This window comes from Xiphophorus hellerii, chromosome 19, assembly GCF_003331165.1.
Source record: "Xiphophorus hellerii strain 12219 chromosome 19, Xiphophorus_hellerii-4.1, whole genome shotgun sequence".
Lineage (NCBI taxonomy): Eukaryota > Metazoa > Chordata > Actinopteri > Cyprinodontiformes > Poeciliidae > Xiphophorus > Xiphophorus hellerii.
The window spans coordinates 20,067,993-20,084,421 of NC_045690.1; the positions used below are offsets into that span (position 1 = coordinate 20,067,993).

Below are 16,429 nucleotides of genomic sequence, written 5' to 3' on the forward strand. Positions count from 1 at the left end.
GTTATAAGGTAATTTCCTAAGATGTGCAGTGAATCATTCTGTAGTAAGAAAGATGAAAGTAACACGTTGAAGACAAAACTGGTTGTTAATCCATCCAGTAGGGGATTTTTTCCTTGGAAATTCACTCCAAGATCAGACTACAAGGTTAAAAAAAGAAGCCAAAATCTTTTATTAGGCAAGCCTCACTTAGCGTGTTAAATGTTAAAGTTGATCAAGCTGCTGTCTGGAAAAAAAAGCAGAGCAAGTATATCTCGGAAAAATATAACTTTTGAACAAATGACAAAAAAGTGTTTGTGGGTGTTTGGAAGAACACACCTCATACCAACTGTCAAGCATGGTAGTGGACGGGTGATGATTTGGGCTCGTTTTGTAGCCACAGTACGTGAACACCCTGCATTCACTGAGCCTACATAATTGTAGACAAACAATTGATGAGCAAACTAAAGTCTTTAAGAGTCAACTGTAGCTGAATTGGTCAAAAATAGGTCATCAACAGGGTATTGATCCAAAACACAGCAGCCAAATTACAACATAATGGCTGAAAATGATTAGTCAAAGCCTATGCTTCCACCTGATTGAAACACTGATGGGGAAAAACTGTGCAGAAAAAAAAATTCCTCAAAGAACTAATAAAAAGTAAACAAAAAAATGCCAAAATTCTTCCTTAATGATGAAAGAGAACGATAAAAAAATCATATAAAAAACTATTTTATTTATACGTTACTGTTGCCAAAAGTATTTGCATGCAGCCAAAAAATAGGATCAGACGGTGGTATGAGCCGCTGAACACAGTGTGTCCCCTTCCCACACTGCTACACAGGAATTTAATGTTTTAGCTTTACATAATATCAACCCCCGCTGTCTTACATGTGAGCGTCTGCTTTCAAGAATAAAAGCCGCATGAACTCAATGTACACAAGCGACTGAGCATCAAAAGGGAATGTTAAACTAGCTACATTGGCTTTACAAAACTCTCAGAGGGACTAATGGTTTAATTTCTGGTGTTCATTTCAAAGTGAAGCAACAAATACTTCATCCATATTGTAACACTGTTGGAGAAAGTGGCTCCCAAACACAAGGTCCTTCTCTTCAAAGCTGCATTTATATGTTAGCCATTCATCTTTAACCTCTCTTGTATTTTTAACTTCAAAGACGTGAAAATAGTTTGACCTGCAACCTCAACTTTTTAACCACGAGTCCATCCACGTCTATTTTAAAATCCCAAGCAGCCGACCCACAGGTGGGCCATGGCCTACCGGCTTAGCTAGAAATGCAAGAGATTGATGCGATGGGAGGCAGACGGACAGGGCAGCTGTCCAGATCGGTCAGACTGCGGACATTCAGAGAATGTGCAAGTGATCCCAGTTACTCGTAGAGGGCGTGGATCAGTGTCAGGGCTCAGCTGCTGGGAGTGTGTGTGTGATACCATAACAGAAATCCACACGGAAGCACACTTTTCAAACAAACAGTGTGGAGCTGAAAGTTTAAATATCAGCTATGGAGAGGTTTTGAAGCTGTTGTTGTATTTTTTTCAAGTGATAGTGCTTTTTATTTAACCTTATTCAATCCGGCCAAAGTTACACAGTTGCGCTCTCATTATGGGTCACCCTCTGCGCCCTTCCCACACTGCTAAAAAGACTTTCATCTCAGGAATCTGTCATGGAGGACAGAGCCTGTTTACTATGCAGGCACTCACCTGCGAGGGCCTTGATGCGTGAGCGCTCGAACAGCCGGGCTGAGCTGTTGTCATTGTCCAGCTCCTCATCAGAGAGGTTGAAGCGGGTGTTGATGTGGCTGTACTGCTGCGTGATCTCCACGTTGTCAAAATCCGTGGTGGAAGTCGTGGTGGAAGTCATGGCGGTAGCCAGCGTGGCGGCGGGACGGCGGGCGGGGTCCAGGCGGGTAGATGTTAAACGGCAGGATAGGTGGTGAATATGGAGAAAGTCTGAAACAGATAAACAAGAAGAAGATCCATGGTTACAACAAATTAATCTATAGTGCAGAATGTGGACTGACAGGTTTCTACAAAAAGGTGGGTTCATGGATTTGTATGAATGTTTCCAGATGGGAATGCTGCTCCAATTACCTGTACATTGAATGTCAAACATAGATGCAACAGTTATCGGCGTGCGTGTCATATTCATATTGGGCATTTAATGATGGATTTGATGGATTATTTAGTTCAGGGTGGAATGACATTATAACAAGCAACTTATTTCATTTTTGATTATAAAAAGAATCAGATCACAAGCTTGAAATTACTGTAATTTTTCAGAATTCTGGCAAATAAATTTGATCTTGGCAGTATTTGGTAAAGATCATTTAAGTATATTGGTTTGGTGGTAGCACATGCTTTACAAAAAAAAAAAGAAATTCAATAGTGTAATAAGTCTGCATTCCAAAAATATCTGTTCTTCTCAACAAAAACAAATTATTTTGATCCATGCACCGAGTTTGGAACATTTTAGCTACAAAAATGTGTCTAGTGCTGATATTTTATCCAACTATATCATCTATAAAACATTGCTTCTTTACCTGTCACAAGAATTTTATATTTTTCTGCAAACATTTTTGACATTAAGAAACATTTTTTTTGTCCAGAAGCAACATGCAAATAAGCCCTTGAAGCAGGGCCCACCATCTCTCCTGCTCTTCTCCCTCCACCCGCTGCTCCATTTTGTGAGTGTCACTCTGCTCGACGGTGACAGCCCAGATGGTGTCTGTGTATTTTTTGCGTGGAATGGCGGGTTGAAGGGTAGCCACTCAGATAGCTCTATCTGTGTGCAGCATAACTCTCTTATCAAGCTGCAGGGGGGGAGGTAGGACAACCCCTCTGAGGAGCAGGGCTTGATGAAACCGCCTTCTTTTGAATGATGCTGCTCACATAGTTTGAAAAGCAGAAGTGTGCGAGTCTGTTGGTGGGGATTTGTAAGGAAAGTGAAGTAAGGCGGGAGAGTCCAATTTATGTGCACTACAGTTTTATACAAAGCATACTTTATTTTAAATTATTTTTTCCAGACTTTAAAAAAGCCCTCACTGAGGATTAATTTGGAGTTGCTCTAATTAAAGTGTCCTGGAGAAGAATTCATACGCCTTAAACTTCAGCCCCATTTTGATTCATTACCCATAAATAAAACCTACTGCAACCAATTGCCTTCAGAAGTTACCTCATTACTAGATAGAGTCACCTGTGTGTAACTTGATCTCAGTATAAATACAGCTGTTCTACGAAGGAATCAGAGGTTTGTCAGAGAACAAATGTCAAAAAACAGAAACAGTAAGGCGAAAGACCAAAATGATGTTACAGAAAACTTGAGTTAGAAATCTATATCTCAAGCTTTGATCGACCAGAGAACTAGCCAAGAAGCCCATGGAAATTCTGGAGGAGCTGCAGAGATCCATAGCTCAGGTAAGATCTGACAGGTGACATGATATCTATTATCTGTGCACTCCACAAATCTGACCTTTAAGGGAAGGCTATTATTGAGACTCTATCTCTAAATATCACCCTGAACACGTCATCCCCACAGAGAAACAAGGTGACGGCATTATCATGTTCTAGGGATGCTTCTCAGCAGAAACAGGCAAAGTGGTCAAAGTTTATTGAATGAACCTATTTGAGGCTGCAAGTGATTTTTCTTTTTCCAGCAGGACAACCCTAAGCATTCAGCTTAGGCTGGAGTTGCACTAGAATGAGTCAGCGTGTATTTGTGTGTTAAAATTAGGAATGATAATCTGTGGTAAGACATGACAGTGAATGCTACAGATCCTATCCATCCAATCTGACTGAGATTGAGCAATTTTGCAAAGAAGAATGAGACCAAATTTCCTTCTCTAGATGCACAAAACCAGTAAAGATCTTCCCAAGAAGCCTTGCAGCTGAAACTGCAGCAAAGACAGAAGAATATATATAGATTTATAAATATAGACAGAGCGCATTCCTACACTTTTCAACTTTTCATTTGTGTGAAACTTTCTGAATCATGTATTATTTTCCTTCTTTAACCCTATGATTTTCTTTCTGTTGTCAAACAAAAACTTATTAAATATGCTGACGTTTGTGGTTGTAATGTGAACATGCTTAAGGACTATGAATACCTTTTCAAGGTAAAACAAACTGAATTTAAGAAATCTAAAATAAGCAATCCTCCTGCCCCCTAATTCACCTGCTTTGTGGTATTTTGACATAATCCTACATCCATTATGAATGGATTAAATTTGTCAGAAATGTCATAGAACCTGGTGTGTGTAAATATTCATTCAAAATAATCACTAGTTACCTTTTGCAGAAGTCCCAATTTGACCAACACATTTGTCTGTTCAGTGTATTCTTAGAAGAGGCCCTCGGTCCTCTACAATGATGCTGTTCTACAGGTCTCCCTCCTTCTGCTCGATATCAGTCCTCTGCAGAGGTCTCTTATCAGCATGGGGACGCTCCACCCACCACCAGGGGATCCCCTTATCACCATGGCACACATTACCTAGCCAGAACTATGGCGTAAAAACCCCTTTACACTCCGCTCAAACTCCCATCCCCAATGTGTCAGCTGAGCACAAACATGTACGTCTCTAATCGTGCATGAAGACTGACTCCACTTAGCAGCAAATTAAGTGCGTTTGTCGAGGCGCGCTGTCTCCAAGGAGACACCTCGTGTGGCTTCGTTTGGGGGTGTGTAGAGAAATTAAAAGGCAGAGAGTTAACAGAGACCAGTGCTAGCTCTCCACTTGGTGTCCTTGAGGACGAATAGCCCAAACACACCTGCTCGCTAACAATAGGTTATCCCGTCAGCAGGAAAAAGAGGAAGGCTTCCATCAAAGATGCTGAGTAGGATAACAGCATTCCACCGGCATCTGGATGTTATGATGCGCACAGTCCTGGAAGAGCCACGAAATGCCAGCTGAGGCATCACATCACGGCTACAGTTCATGGTGCTTGTTTATTTTCACTACAATTTGTTCAGATGTGATTCATCTTTCATTTCTTTTGCAACAATTTTTTAATCACCACCACACACTCAGCACTGCTGAGTTTAAGTCTGTCGCAATAAGCAATGAATCAATTAATAGCGTGATAAATTAAAAAGAGATCGATAATTTCTACTCTGATGATTGATATTTTTTCAAGGGCAATTTTGTTTACAGAGACATCATAATCAAATTTTATTCATGGTTTGTAAGTGGTTTTTATTTCCATTTTGTTGCTTACGGTTGTCATGTTTAAAGGAAAGTGCAAAGAATACTTCTTGTCCTAGCATTAAAACTTCATTGAAAAATTAAAGTTTATCAGACTTTAGGACTGATAAATGCATTATCACGCCATTATCAATACACTACTTGAAAATGGCCTCAAAACAACAACAATTATCAACAATAATTTCTGGGACGAGTTATCGTCCAGGAAAATTTGTTATTGTGACAGGTCAAGCTGGGTTATTTTTTTTTAAAACCAAACACTGAGGTGAGTAGTTTTTGGTTTTTTTATACTTTATTTTTGATGAGATTTTTAAACATGGCAAACCACAACAGCAAGAAAGAAGAGAAAGAAAAAAATATTCTTCCTTGAAAATTCCCTCCAATATCCTGAGCTAGTGGTGGTGGATTTAATTTGGCAAATGTTTAGCCACTCATCCTCCATCAGCATTGTTTTTGCCTCCCCTTCCCATGTATTTTTAATATATAATGTTGATGTTTTTTCATTGGCTTCTAAGCACACATATAGTCTGGACAGCCTCTTCTTATAAGAATTACTTTTATAAGCATCAATAAAGATATTTAGGTGAGTAGTTTTAACCAAACTTTACGGTCCTGATATTAAAAATTTCAAATAAAAAGCACTAAATAGGTTACACAAAAAAAAAAAGTTGCACTTGCAATTAGTGGGCATGTGTTGGGTGGTCTACAAAGAGGTGCAAAAGTGGTTTGGATCTTCCTATTTTAATGAGAATGTTTTGTGTTTCTTCTCTTCTTTATGGAGAGTAGAGAGAATATAAAATAATGAAGCTGAAAGTCACACAGTTATAACTAATAAAAATAATAATAATATAAATGTATTTCATTTTTAACAGTGTCTGAAAGTGTGACCACACAACAGTAAAAACATACAAAAATCAGTGCTTGCAAAATCAGGTTTGAATATAGGGCTCCCCATCTGCAATGTATATTTGCACATTTAAAGCAAAGACGAATGCAGAAGTTCATGGAAAACTGCTTTTACAATGAAAGAATGATTATGTGTTATGAGTTTTATATCACAAAAGCAAATCTCACTTGCATCTTAGCGAATAAACTAATTTCATGGTTATTTTTGCTTAAATATGACGCAGCTGGCACAGAAAACTTTTTTTTTCTGAAGCTATTATTAGCCTTCACCAGTAAAAGTAATGAAACAGAAATGTGCAGATGCCCGGTTTAAAAGCTGCACAGTGTTTGAGTCAGAGGCTCTGGATAATTTCTCATAAGTTAGAAAGTGTCAAGAGAGGCGATGAAAAAAGGCCAAGTTGAATTCCTGCAGATACCCAAAAGCTGCCTGACCTAGGAGTGCTCCTTGTACGTTTTACTGGAGCATTGCAATAAGAGGACACGTTTGGACTTTTTATGGAAACCAACATAAAATAATCATTAAGCACAAAAACGACGAGCCGTGAAAGTTTGGTTTCCAGTCTTAGGTCTCACTGGAATTTACTGTAAGTTCTATTTCTGTCCTTTTTAAAAATAGCATTGATGCAAACAGCAGAGCACCTGATCTGAACCTAAGCTTTCAAAGGAGAAAAAAAAGCTCACTCTTGCAGCTGTATACAGATGCCCAAACCGCACACTGGGCAGAAAACACATTAGATTGCTGTGTGTGTGTGTGTGTGTGTGGGCGTGGAGGGGACGCACATTGTGGTGAGCAGCACAAAGTGGAACCGAGATTAAGTAACAGAGCGAAGTTACGGGTGTGGCCAAAGATGAGTGACCCACAGTGTGGGCATGTGTCTGAGAAACTGAAGCGTGGGCTCGTTGATGAGAATGAGGCCCGTGGTCAGGCTGAGAGTGAATCTAAAACACAAAGCTGAGCTGTGTTCCTTCACGAAGGCAGACCTAAGCTTGTAAACTGGAATATTTAGAGGCTATTAGGACGAGGCCGTACATACACTGATTATGTACATCAGCTGTTAAAGAGATCTCTTGCTGTGGTTAGTATTGCTTTGACTGTGGCGAGAGCGAGAGCTCAGCCTTGGGAGAAGGGTAAAAGGAATCAATGGTAAATAATTTCTGGAGTGTTTACACTAAAGGCTCTGCTGGTCCAGACAGAGCAACACGCTCGCATGTGTCCTTTTAGGGAAATAAGAAGAAACTCTTCACTTAAAGCAGGGAACATGTTTTTTTTTTTCTTTTAATATAATAAAATGCTTTCTATAAAGAGTGACAAATACATAACGTAAGATTTATTTAAGGAAGAATTGAAAAGTGAAGTAAAAAAGTACAGCTCATGTAAGCAATAGTAGAATGCCAGTCGTTCTTCACTTGGGGTTTTCAGGCAAATATACGAGTTATTCATCAAAATGGATAAAAGGGAAGAATAATATTGTGTGAAGTTATTATTATAGGCTTTGAACTTACATAAAACGCAAGAATAAGAAAGGAAGAGATGGAATGAGAATGAAGAATAAGGAATAAACTTTGACATAACTAGTGACTTAAAGTGATCATTCGTGATCTCTTTCCTCTTTGTAGCCATATACACTCACTTGAATTTCCCTTGGATTTGTTTTTGTTGATTTGTCTGCTAGTACAGACAACCTGACCTAGGGTTTACCCTATTGCTATATCTACTTCTCAAATGTATTACTATAGTAGAAAGATATTTAAACTATATATTTTTTAGATAACTGAATACAAGTGCCTTTAAAACGCATTCAAAAACTACCAGGAAGCTCTAGGTGACTTATTTTTGCTTTTGAATATCTGGTATCCGGTGTATACGGTTTGTTTTTTGGGGGAGGTGGGGTTAAAAAAAAAACCGTATACGGGGTTTACATAGTTTTATGTAAACTCCTTATACACAAAACTAGATTTGTATTAAATAAAACTAGAAATAAAACTAGATTTGTAAACTTGCCATTAATTCTTCAAAAGTTTATGACTTCTTGAAAGGCCGCACCAAGTTTTGCGCAGTTTTATCACCGCACTCTGCTGCGGCCTTTTTGCAGCACCAGATAACAAACAACTGAATAGTTGACGGGGTTGTTTACTGACACGAAGAAAACGAGTTTCAAGCCAAAACTAAATTTAATAGAAATACCCGTCTTATATTTATTTATTTATTTAAAAAGGAAAAACTGACACCACTGTATATACACGGCCGACCAACAGGTGGTTCAAGTAAACTTACCTGACAACTACAGCAGTGTTAACTATTCAGTAAGCGGCAGCTTAATTATGTTTGTCAAAAGTCACTCATTTAAATAAACAAGCGTGAATTGGCTCGTTTTTTTAAAATTTACTTACTTAATTGTAGTAGCTTCAGTCCTCTCTGAGCGCGTTTCCTGAGTTTTCTTCCTCCCAATAAACCAATTATAATCCCATTGAAGCGGCGGGCTCAGGTCAGCGCGTGGAGAGATGTCCAGTGCGCGAGGAAGAGGAAGAAGAGGAGAAGAAGAAGAAGAAGGAGGAAGAGGACACGGTCCTGCACGGGGGACGAGGGAGAGGGGCTGAAGGCACGGCGCGCTCCGCGGTCATTCCGAAAGCCAGCGACTGACCCACCCTGCCGGGTTAAAAATAAAGTTGGCGCATCCAGTACATGATCTGTGCGCGCGGGGGGACGGACATTCCTGACAAGAGCTGGTGACTCTAAATGGCAGAGGCACTTCTGATCTCCTCGGTAACCCCACCACCCCTCCCACACCCAGCTCCGGGCTCTAATCGCGCGCACACAACATACACCCACCCTGAGAGACCCTCACAGAAATGTCACCTCCACTGCTGCCCCTGCATTCCACGTGGAGCAGCCAGGACAACGGGAGGCTGCTTCATTATTGTGTCCCAGAATGGAGGCTTATGCTGGCAGTAACGCTGCTGCAGGTGCTTTAATCCATAAATAAACAAAAATTAGTGAGTAATAAAGTGTCGGTCAGATGTTTACACTTTGTAGTTCGTTTGAATGTAATGATGAAAGTGCATTGAGTGAATTTTGAAAACAAGAACTGGGTGCACATGTTTTAATTGCCTATTTTTTTTTTCCATCTACGAAATTAAACAGAAAATTTGGTTCATTCCAATAAACCAACAGATTTAAATGATTTTTAGAGTGGGAAAAAAAATGCTACCATTAGCCTTTTGGTAAACTCTGACCCCACTTAAACTGAATTTGTGGATTACACTAAATAACAGAGACAATGGGAGGAAATCAAGCTTTTTATGAGCTCCTGCTAATTCTGCAGAGAAAAGTAGTCAAATATTCAAGCCAGTAGCTTGATGATGTCTACAAAAAATGGCAAGATTGACGTGCAATGATCTAAAAGATTCCACATTTTGACGCAAAACTTACCTCAGTTACAAATATTTATTGTTTGAATACAAAAACTGTCAAAATAAAAGGGAACAATAGATAATTAGTGACCAAAAACATCACACAGATTGCAAAAAAAAAACAACAACTGTACAGCAGATTACCTAAATATAAATAAGTTTTCACAAGAAGAATGACACTGGGAAATATTTACACATAAAAATATATTTCAGAACAAAATTTTCCTCTGAGTTCCATCACTTTGGTTGCTATGAGACTGTGAGCCAAGAAAGCTTCCTGAACCTTCAATTAAATATTATGGCTTCACATGTGGATACAGCTGACCTGGACAGCACCTGAAGACTGCGCAAACAAAGTCACCTTTTCACCTGGAATGTTAATAAATGTGTAACAAGTACTCTGCATGCAGCTGTAAAACACAGCATTGTGCTACGCTCATTAAAAGAAGCAATACAACTATAAAACACATTTTTTTAAAAACACAGACTTTAGAAACAAGGAGTCATAAAATGAACTCCCTTCTTGCAGAGGCGATAGAGTAAAATGAGAGAGCACCATTTCTAGAGCCTGTCGACGTTTTGCAAACCTCTACAGCTGGTTTCAAGCGCAAGAGTTTTTCAGTTTAAGTGTTCATCTGCTCGCGGTGGCCCTCACATTTATTACATCCAAATCAGTTTCCAACATTTTCCTTGTAGCTTCCTGCAGAGAGCTGGTTAGCCTTCTCAGTGCTCTTACAGATAAACACAGCACATTTGAAAGCTCCTGAGTGGCAATAATTTCCTTTCATTCCTCCAGGAGGTGTTTGCCTGTTAACTGCATAGCGCCGCTATCTAACACCAAGCATGTATGTGCCTTCCAACTGTTGCAGCAAAGCATTTCAAATCAATTCTTTGCTAAAATGAAGGACACTTATGTAAAACGTATGCGTTGCTTGAAGAAATAGAAATTTCAGAGGGAATGCTTGAGGAAAAGTTTTCCTTTGGTTATTTTTGTCCTAACAGGCACATGTGGAAGTATTAGCACGTGTGTACAGAGGTACAGAAACAAAATCTGCCTTGTCTATCAACCAATTATCAAAAATTATTAAATAAAACACAAAGATTGCATGTGACACCCAGTGCATATGAAATTAATGTGAATAAAAGTTTCTAAAATCCTTTACAATTTCATTTTGGTCTACAATATTGTTAAAGCTGCAGCTGTTCCTAAGTGATTGTAGTTTTAATCCCCGGAAGAAATGTAGACATAAATGAAACATTAAAGCAGCATAAGCTTAAGCACTTGATGCATCTTTGGTGGAACAGATTGTTAAAAGCATTCATATACAAATATAAAAAATATCAATATTTTATATATTTTTAAAAAATTCATTAAAAAAAACCAAAGCTGCTACAACTTTTTGTCAGGAACATGACAGTGCCTTTTGAAACAAAGAAGTCAAGTAAATAAGATCCAGGTGCAAATTCACATGTAGAACTCCCTGCTGGTGACGGTCTAGTCAAAGTCCTCACTTCTGGCGGGTTTTATGGCGCGAGGAAAACATCGAGGTTGGCGATGACGGCTGCCTGTCTCCTGGCAACTGTGTTCAAGAGCCGCTGAGGAAAAGATGGCGTTCCGAGGTCGACCTAAGTAAAAGACGCAATGTTAACGTCTACAGTCATATATAATACCATATATAAATTGACAAGAAAGTCTCTGAAAAGTTTTTTGTTTTTTTTTAGACATACCATTGACCCATCAACTTCCTTGTTGTGCCTGAATCAGCTGCTACAGCTTTAAATGTTTGCCAACAATTACACAGAGCTAATCCATGAGCCTCTGCTCAATGAAACTCATTTCATTAATAGTGAGAGCCCTGCCAGTAGTGAGCTATAAACTCATCGTGCCATAGATCAGCACGGCAAGTCAATATCACGTGTTGAGCCTCCCACTACAAAACCCAAGCTGGGAATTCTCATTTTCTGGATTTTACTGCATTCATACGATATTAAGTGACAAGTACTTTATAGATAATCTGTGATAGATCATGGACTACAATGCAGATGATCTATTGTCTGAGCTGTGGATGTCTGCTGCTCCTCCAGAGTCACCTCGCTGTTTTTCACTAACGTTCTCCAACTATCCTCACTAAATAACTAATAAGATTACACAAATCTGGACTCAATGTTGTAATTATGTAATTGACCTGCAATTAGCTGCACTGCAATTTATACGAGGTAAAATTTGGAAACCATGTGTCCTTTTCCTTCCAGGTTATCTACACGTTTCAGCAAGTCGTATTTAAGACTTTCTAAGACCTTATCAATGCCAGCTTGAATGAAATTTAAGACCGAAAGAACTATAAATATAGGGAATGGTAGGGGGAGCCTGCTGTGCTACAATAAATCATCGCAAAAACCCAAGTAGTGCCAAGATACGAAAAATAAAACAGTTTGCACTTACCCATGAAAGCTAACTAGCTAGCTAATTAGTAAGAGTACGTTAGCAGCTAGTTAGCAGTAGCCTCAACCGCTTTGAGTCACATAACAAAATGAAGATTTTTGAGTCTGACTCAAGCTTTTGCCAGACAAGGGGGAAAAAAACTACATTCATAAATTGTTCTGCCATAACAAAATTTACGACCAGTTATTAATGTATTTAAGGTCAAACACTTTTTAAAAAAAAGAAAAAGCGAGATTTTTCAATGTCATTTCAAGCCTTAATTTCAGATAAAACGAATTGAAGACTTTTTAAGGCTGCACAGACATCCTGTCGCATTGCATTTATGCACTACCTTGTGCTGGTCTCTTACATTAAATCCTAACAAAATACAACGAATTTTGCAATTGTTACATGAAAAGACGTCAAAAGTTCATGGGGTATGAATACTTCTGCGGGGAACTGTATGTATCATATCTGACCTGCAGCAAGTAAACGACTCTGGTCAGCTCCTGTCCCCCACGTACGACTGGTTGCAGGATCCAGCAGCTGGGCAGCATCTCCGCCCGGACGGCATCAACGCTCGGCCGGGGGAGGGACTCCTCGAACACAGACTGCACAGCCAGCACACGCAGACCACCCTGAGCCAGAGAGAGAAAACCATCTATAAAACAGCCGGTAAAGGGTTTTGATCAGCTAAGAGGCAACTCGACTCTGACAACGATAACAAATAGCTGACAAACACTGCCTCTGGGTCAGTGTCGTTCACGCTTTCTGTTCAGTGAGCGCGAGGCGTCGGTAAAGTGCGTGTTGTACATTTAGTGCAAGCGGAAAATTCCACCGGCTGCCGCTGAGCTGCTGCCCGCACGGTATCTAACCCGAGCAAATGGAATTTTCTCCTTACATTAAGGTGTGCAGCCGCCGCCGATGCTCGCCTGACCTCAACGCAATCATCCGGGCTGCCTGGTTGGTTTTGCGGCCAGGCTTACCTGCTTAGACTGAGTGCTGATGCAGCAGAAGTCCCGCGGCTGGGTGAGGTGGCAGGCGGACGGGTCTGTTAGGATGTAAACTGCGGAAAAAAACAAAAATGTATCAGAATCATAGTAAATACAAATGAAGTGAGTAAAACAATAAGTATGGCATTTTAAAGCTAATTTCTGTAACAAAATAGGTGATTGTAAATACATTCAGAGTGCCTTCAAATAGCATTCAACCACAAACATTTCATTGTCAAGGTGACACTTTAGTTGACGGGGTGTTCAAAAGACTGACATGACACCGTCATAAACATAACACCTGTTATGAACACGAAGGAGCCTTCATGAATGTTTTTGATTGTTGTCATGAAGTGCCATTCGATAAAGAATTACACTATTAATGAAAAGTTGGATTAAAAGTGCATTAAAAGCGTCAACCTTGCATTATTCGGTAGATAATGACACTTTTAATGCAAAGTTGCATTAAAACCTGCATTAAAAGTCTGTTAAAATTGTCAACTTTGCATTAAAAGTGTCATTATTCACCGAATGACACTTCATGACAACAGTCGTAAACATTCATGAAAACTCCTTCATCATCATGACAGATGTTATGTCACATTTATGACAGTATTGTGTCAGTCTCATGCACACTCTGACAAATAAAGTGTTACCGTTTAGGGTATTTTATTGGTATTCTACATAGGTTGACAAAAAGCTTTGAGTAATTGAAGGGGAAGGAATAAATAACAGATTTTCAACATTTTACACAAAAGTGACATCGATTTATAGTCAGCCGCAATGAGACAATAACTTGTAAGAGGTGTAAAAGCAAATGTGGTTGTGCGATACAACAATCTTGTTATTCATGAATGAGACTGTGCTATTCAACACATGGAGAAAGGAAGTAGTCATAGGAGAGGTGAGTTTGCACAGTCTGTTAAAACCAGTAAGAACAAAATATGCTTTTTTTTTGCTACGAACCCAAAAGGATATAAATATTATTCATATAAAAATACACACCTTAAATTTCATGTTTAAATGTACACACCTAGAAGAGGTTGTAGGGTAGAGTGGAGAATGTTTTTGGCTCACCAAGCTGAGTGCTGTCATCTAGTGGTCGTGTCCACACAGAACGAACCGACTGGTTATACAAGTGGCTCTTGGACATCTGGCTGATTACGTTCCACAAACTGTCCAGGGGTCTTTTCACCTCCCCAACCCCAAGAAAACCATGGACAGAGGGACTGGAGGAAGATTTGTAGTATGCCTGAATTCCTCGTTCTTCCCCTTGGTGACTGAATAAACAAATTATTACGTTTCAGTAAGCTGCACACATACATTAGTTAGTTTATTTGAGGTTGTGAGGAACGTATTTTAATTGCTTTACAAGCTGAGAGTATTTCAAAATGTTAAATCAGAGGAAGCTCACCTCCACCCCGCAGAGGCTTTGCCCCTCAAAAAGTTGCCCAAATCCCCAAAAGAAGCCAGTCGGACCTGGTGAGAAAGAATTTCTCGCTAAAACTCTGAACAAATACCTGAAATACCATGTCACAAAGTCTAATTTCTTTATGTATTGGTAGAAAAACAGCAAACTAATGCAGTGATTTCTTAGGGAAAAAATAAGTGCTAGTGCAACTTTTATTTTATATAACCACCTTTATTTTATAACACAGCTAGAATTCTCTTGGCTATTTCATACATAGCAGCTAATAAAGAGGCTGAGGAAGATCATCAGGATATTTGGGATCATTGTCATCATTATCAGAAACTTTCAATATTTAATGTCCGTGTGACCCAAAATTCAGATGGTACCTACTAGGTTTTAAATCCAAAACTCACTGATTAAAGCACAGATCTAATACATGACACATTCTGTGCAATAATATAAAAATATAACTTAAATATTTGTTATTTTCTGTTCTCATGCAGACTGAAGTCGATTTAACCCACAGAATCAAACATTTCGATTCAGTACTGAAAAGACACTGATTTCCCAAGGTCCCCATACAGTTGTCCTTATAAAATTCCAGATCTTTCCATGATCAAATTTTTGGATTTTATTTTTCATGTTTTTATTTTTTGAAGACTTTGGTAATTTCAGTTGAAAGTGTTAATTTTGAACCTGCTTGAATAGTAGTCTGATCTGTAGGTTTTACAAATAAGACAACAACACAGATCTGAAATAAGTTTAAAATTTTCAAAATGTGGCACTTGGTTATTTCACTACTTTTAAAGTATCTGGACTAATTTAAATCAACTCTATTTTAAAATCTCTAATTCTGAATGGAAAATTATTGATTAAATGCAGAACCTTTAGACATTTTTGGAACTTTGCTAGTTGTATTTTGTTTCTAAAAAATTCAAAATAATTACATTTTTAATGATTTGTTTGGCAGATTGACCATTGGCACTATTGGTAGCATTGTTGCCCTACAGCAAGAAGGTTCTGGGTTTGAATCCCAGCGTGGGGTCTTTCTTTCGAGAGATATCTCAAAGCTATACTGTTCAGTATTATAGAAAACTTGTCAAATACATAATTACAAAGCAAACCTATAATAGAAGCCCTATAAAAAATACCTTTCTGTCAACTTTACCTCAGCGAGAGCCTGACAGACGAGGGTGGAAGTGATGTCTTGATGTGCTGTAGATATGGAGGTGACTGAGCCAAAGGAAGCAGTGCGCTGACGTGCAACAACAGGGGGCGATGGAGAGGAGGTCATCAATGGCTCAAAGCTGCTAACGGGAAGCTCAAGCCGAACATCTGATAAAACACATTTATAATGAAGAAAGGAAATGCAGCAGGTATGGAAATAAAGACACGTCACCAGTTTCAGACTTGACTATAAAATGCATTCTACTGTAAATATTGCTGTATAAAGTAAGTCTTTCTACCAAAAGGTATCTCTTTAGAGGTAAACAGTAAACATTAAAATTTTTGTAAAACTACAAAAAGTCTACTTGAGGATTAGAAATGAGTCTTGTGCAGTTACCCTGAGCTGACAGCCATGATTGTTTTGTTTTCACACTCTGAAAACCGCAGACGGGAGGCCGTGTCCTTAGCTTCAGCCCCTCACCCTGGACCCCAACAATCTAGCAACAGACAGCATCAATAATGCAATAAGTCCCAGAGTTACATCTTACAGTGGAAAAATACTCCAACCACACAGACTGAGAATTTTAAGAGTAAAGCAGCGTTTTTAATCCCAAATAATCTGTAAAAGTGTGCAAACCTGTTGATTTAATGCTGCTCTGTTGCATAGCTGTGGCTGAGTAGTGTTGCCACTGTTGTATCCAGATGTTGGTCCAGAGGAAAGACTCAGACTGGATCCTGTGCACAAAGTGCTGTTGCTGATTATGGTCCGATGCTTCAGGTCGTCCTGAGGAAATCATGTCAACAGAAGTCAGATTTACTGTGTTCATGTAGCAAAACACTAATATAAAATCATCTTTTCAAACTTTTACAAACTGCTTCAATCTCGGTGTCTTAAAAATCTAAATTTAATCGCTAGTAGCTACAAAC

At 39.0% G+C, this 16,429-nt stretch overlaps 2 protein-coding genes across 2 annotated transcripts in view; both read right to left on the reverse strand.

The window, feature by feature from the left end:
* sptb (spectrin, beta, erythrocytic) overlaps positions 1-8,832 on the reverse strand; it is a 46,504-nt gene extending 37,672 nt beyond the window's left edge. The window contains exons 1-2 of the mRNA XM_032546733.1: positions 8,491-8,832; positions 1,697-1,945 (exon numbers count right to left, since the gene is read on the reverse strand). Of these exons, the coding sequence (XP_032402624.1) occupies positions 1,697-1,856 (160 nt within the window). The 5' untranslated portion in view covers positions 1,857-1,945; positions 8,491-8,832. The remainder of the gene's footprint in view (positions 1-1,696; positions 1,946-8,490) is intronic.
* A 693-nt stretch (positions 8,833-9,525) lies between these two features.
* Positions 9,526-16,429, reverse strand: part of stard9 (StAR-related lipid transfer (START) domain containing 9) — a 42,764-nt gene continuing 35,860 nt past the window's right edge. Inside the window, exons 25-32 of the mRNA XM_032547161.1 lie at positions 16,140-16,286; positions 15,900-15,999; positions 15,504-15,670; positions 14,339-14,403; positions 14,002-14,204; positions 12,919-12,998; positions 12,412-12,570; positions 9,526-11,136 (exon numbers count right to left, since the gene is read on the reverse strand). Coding sequence (XP_032403052.1) covers positions 11,035-11,136; positions 12,412-12,570; positions 12,919-12,998; positions 14,002-14,204; positions 14,339-14,403; positions 15,504-15,670; positions 15,900-15,999; positions 16,140-16,286 — 1,023 coding nt within the window. The 3' untranslated portion in view covers positions 9,526-11,034. The remainder of the gene's footprint in view (positions 11,137-12,411; positions 12,571-12,918; positions 12,999-14,001; positions 14,205-14,338; positions 14,404-15,503; positions 15,671-15,899; positions 16,000-16,139; positions 16,287-16,429) is intronic.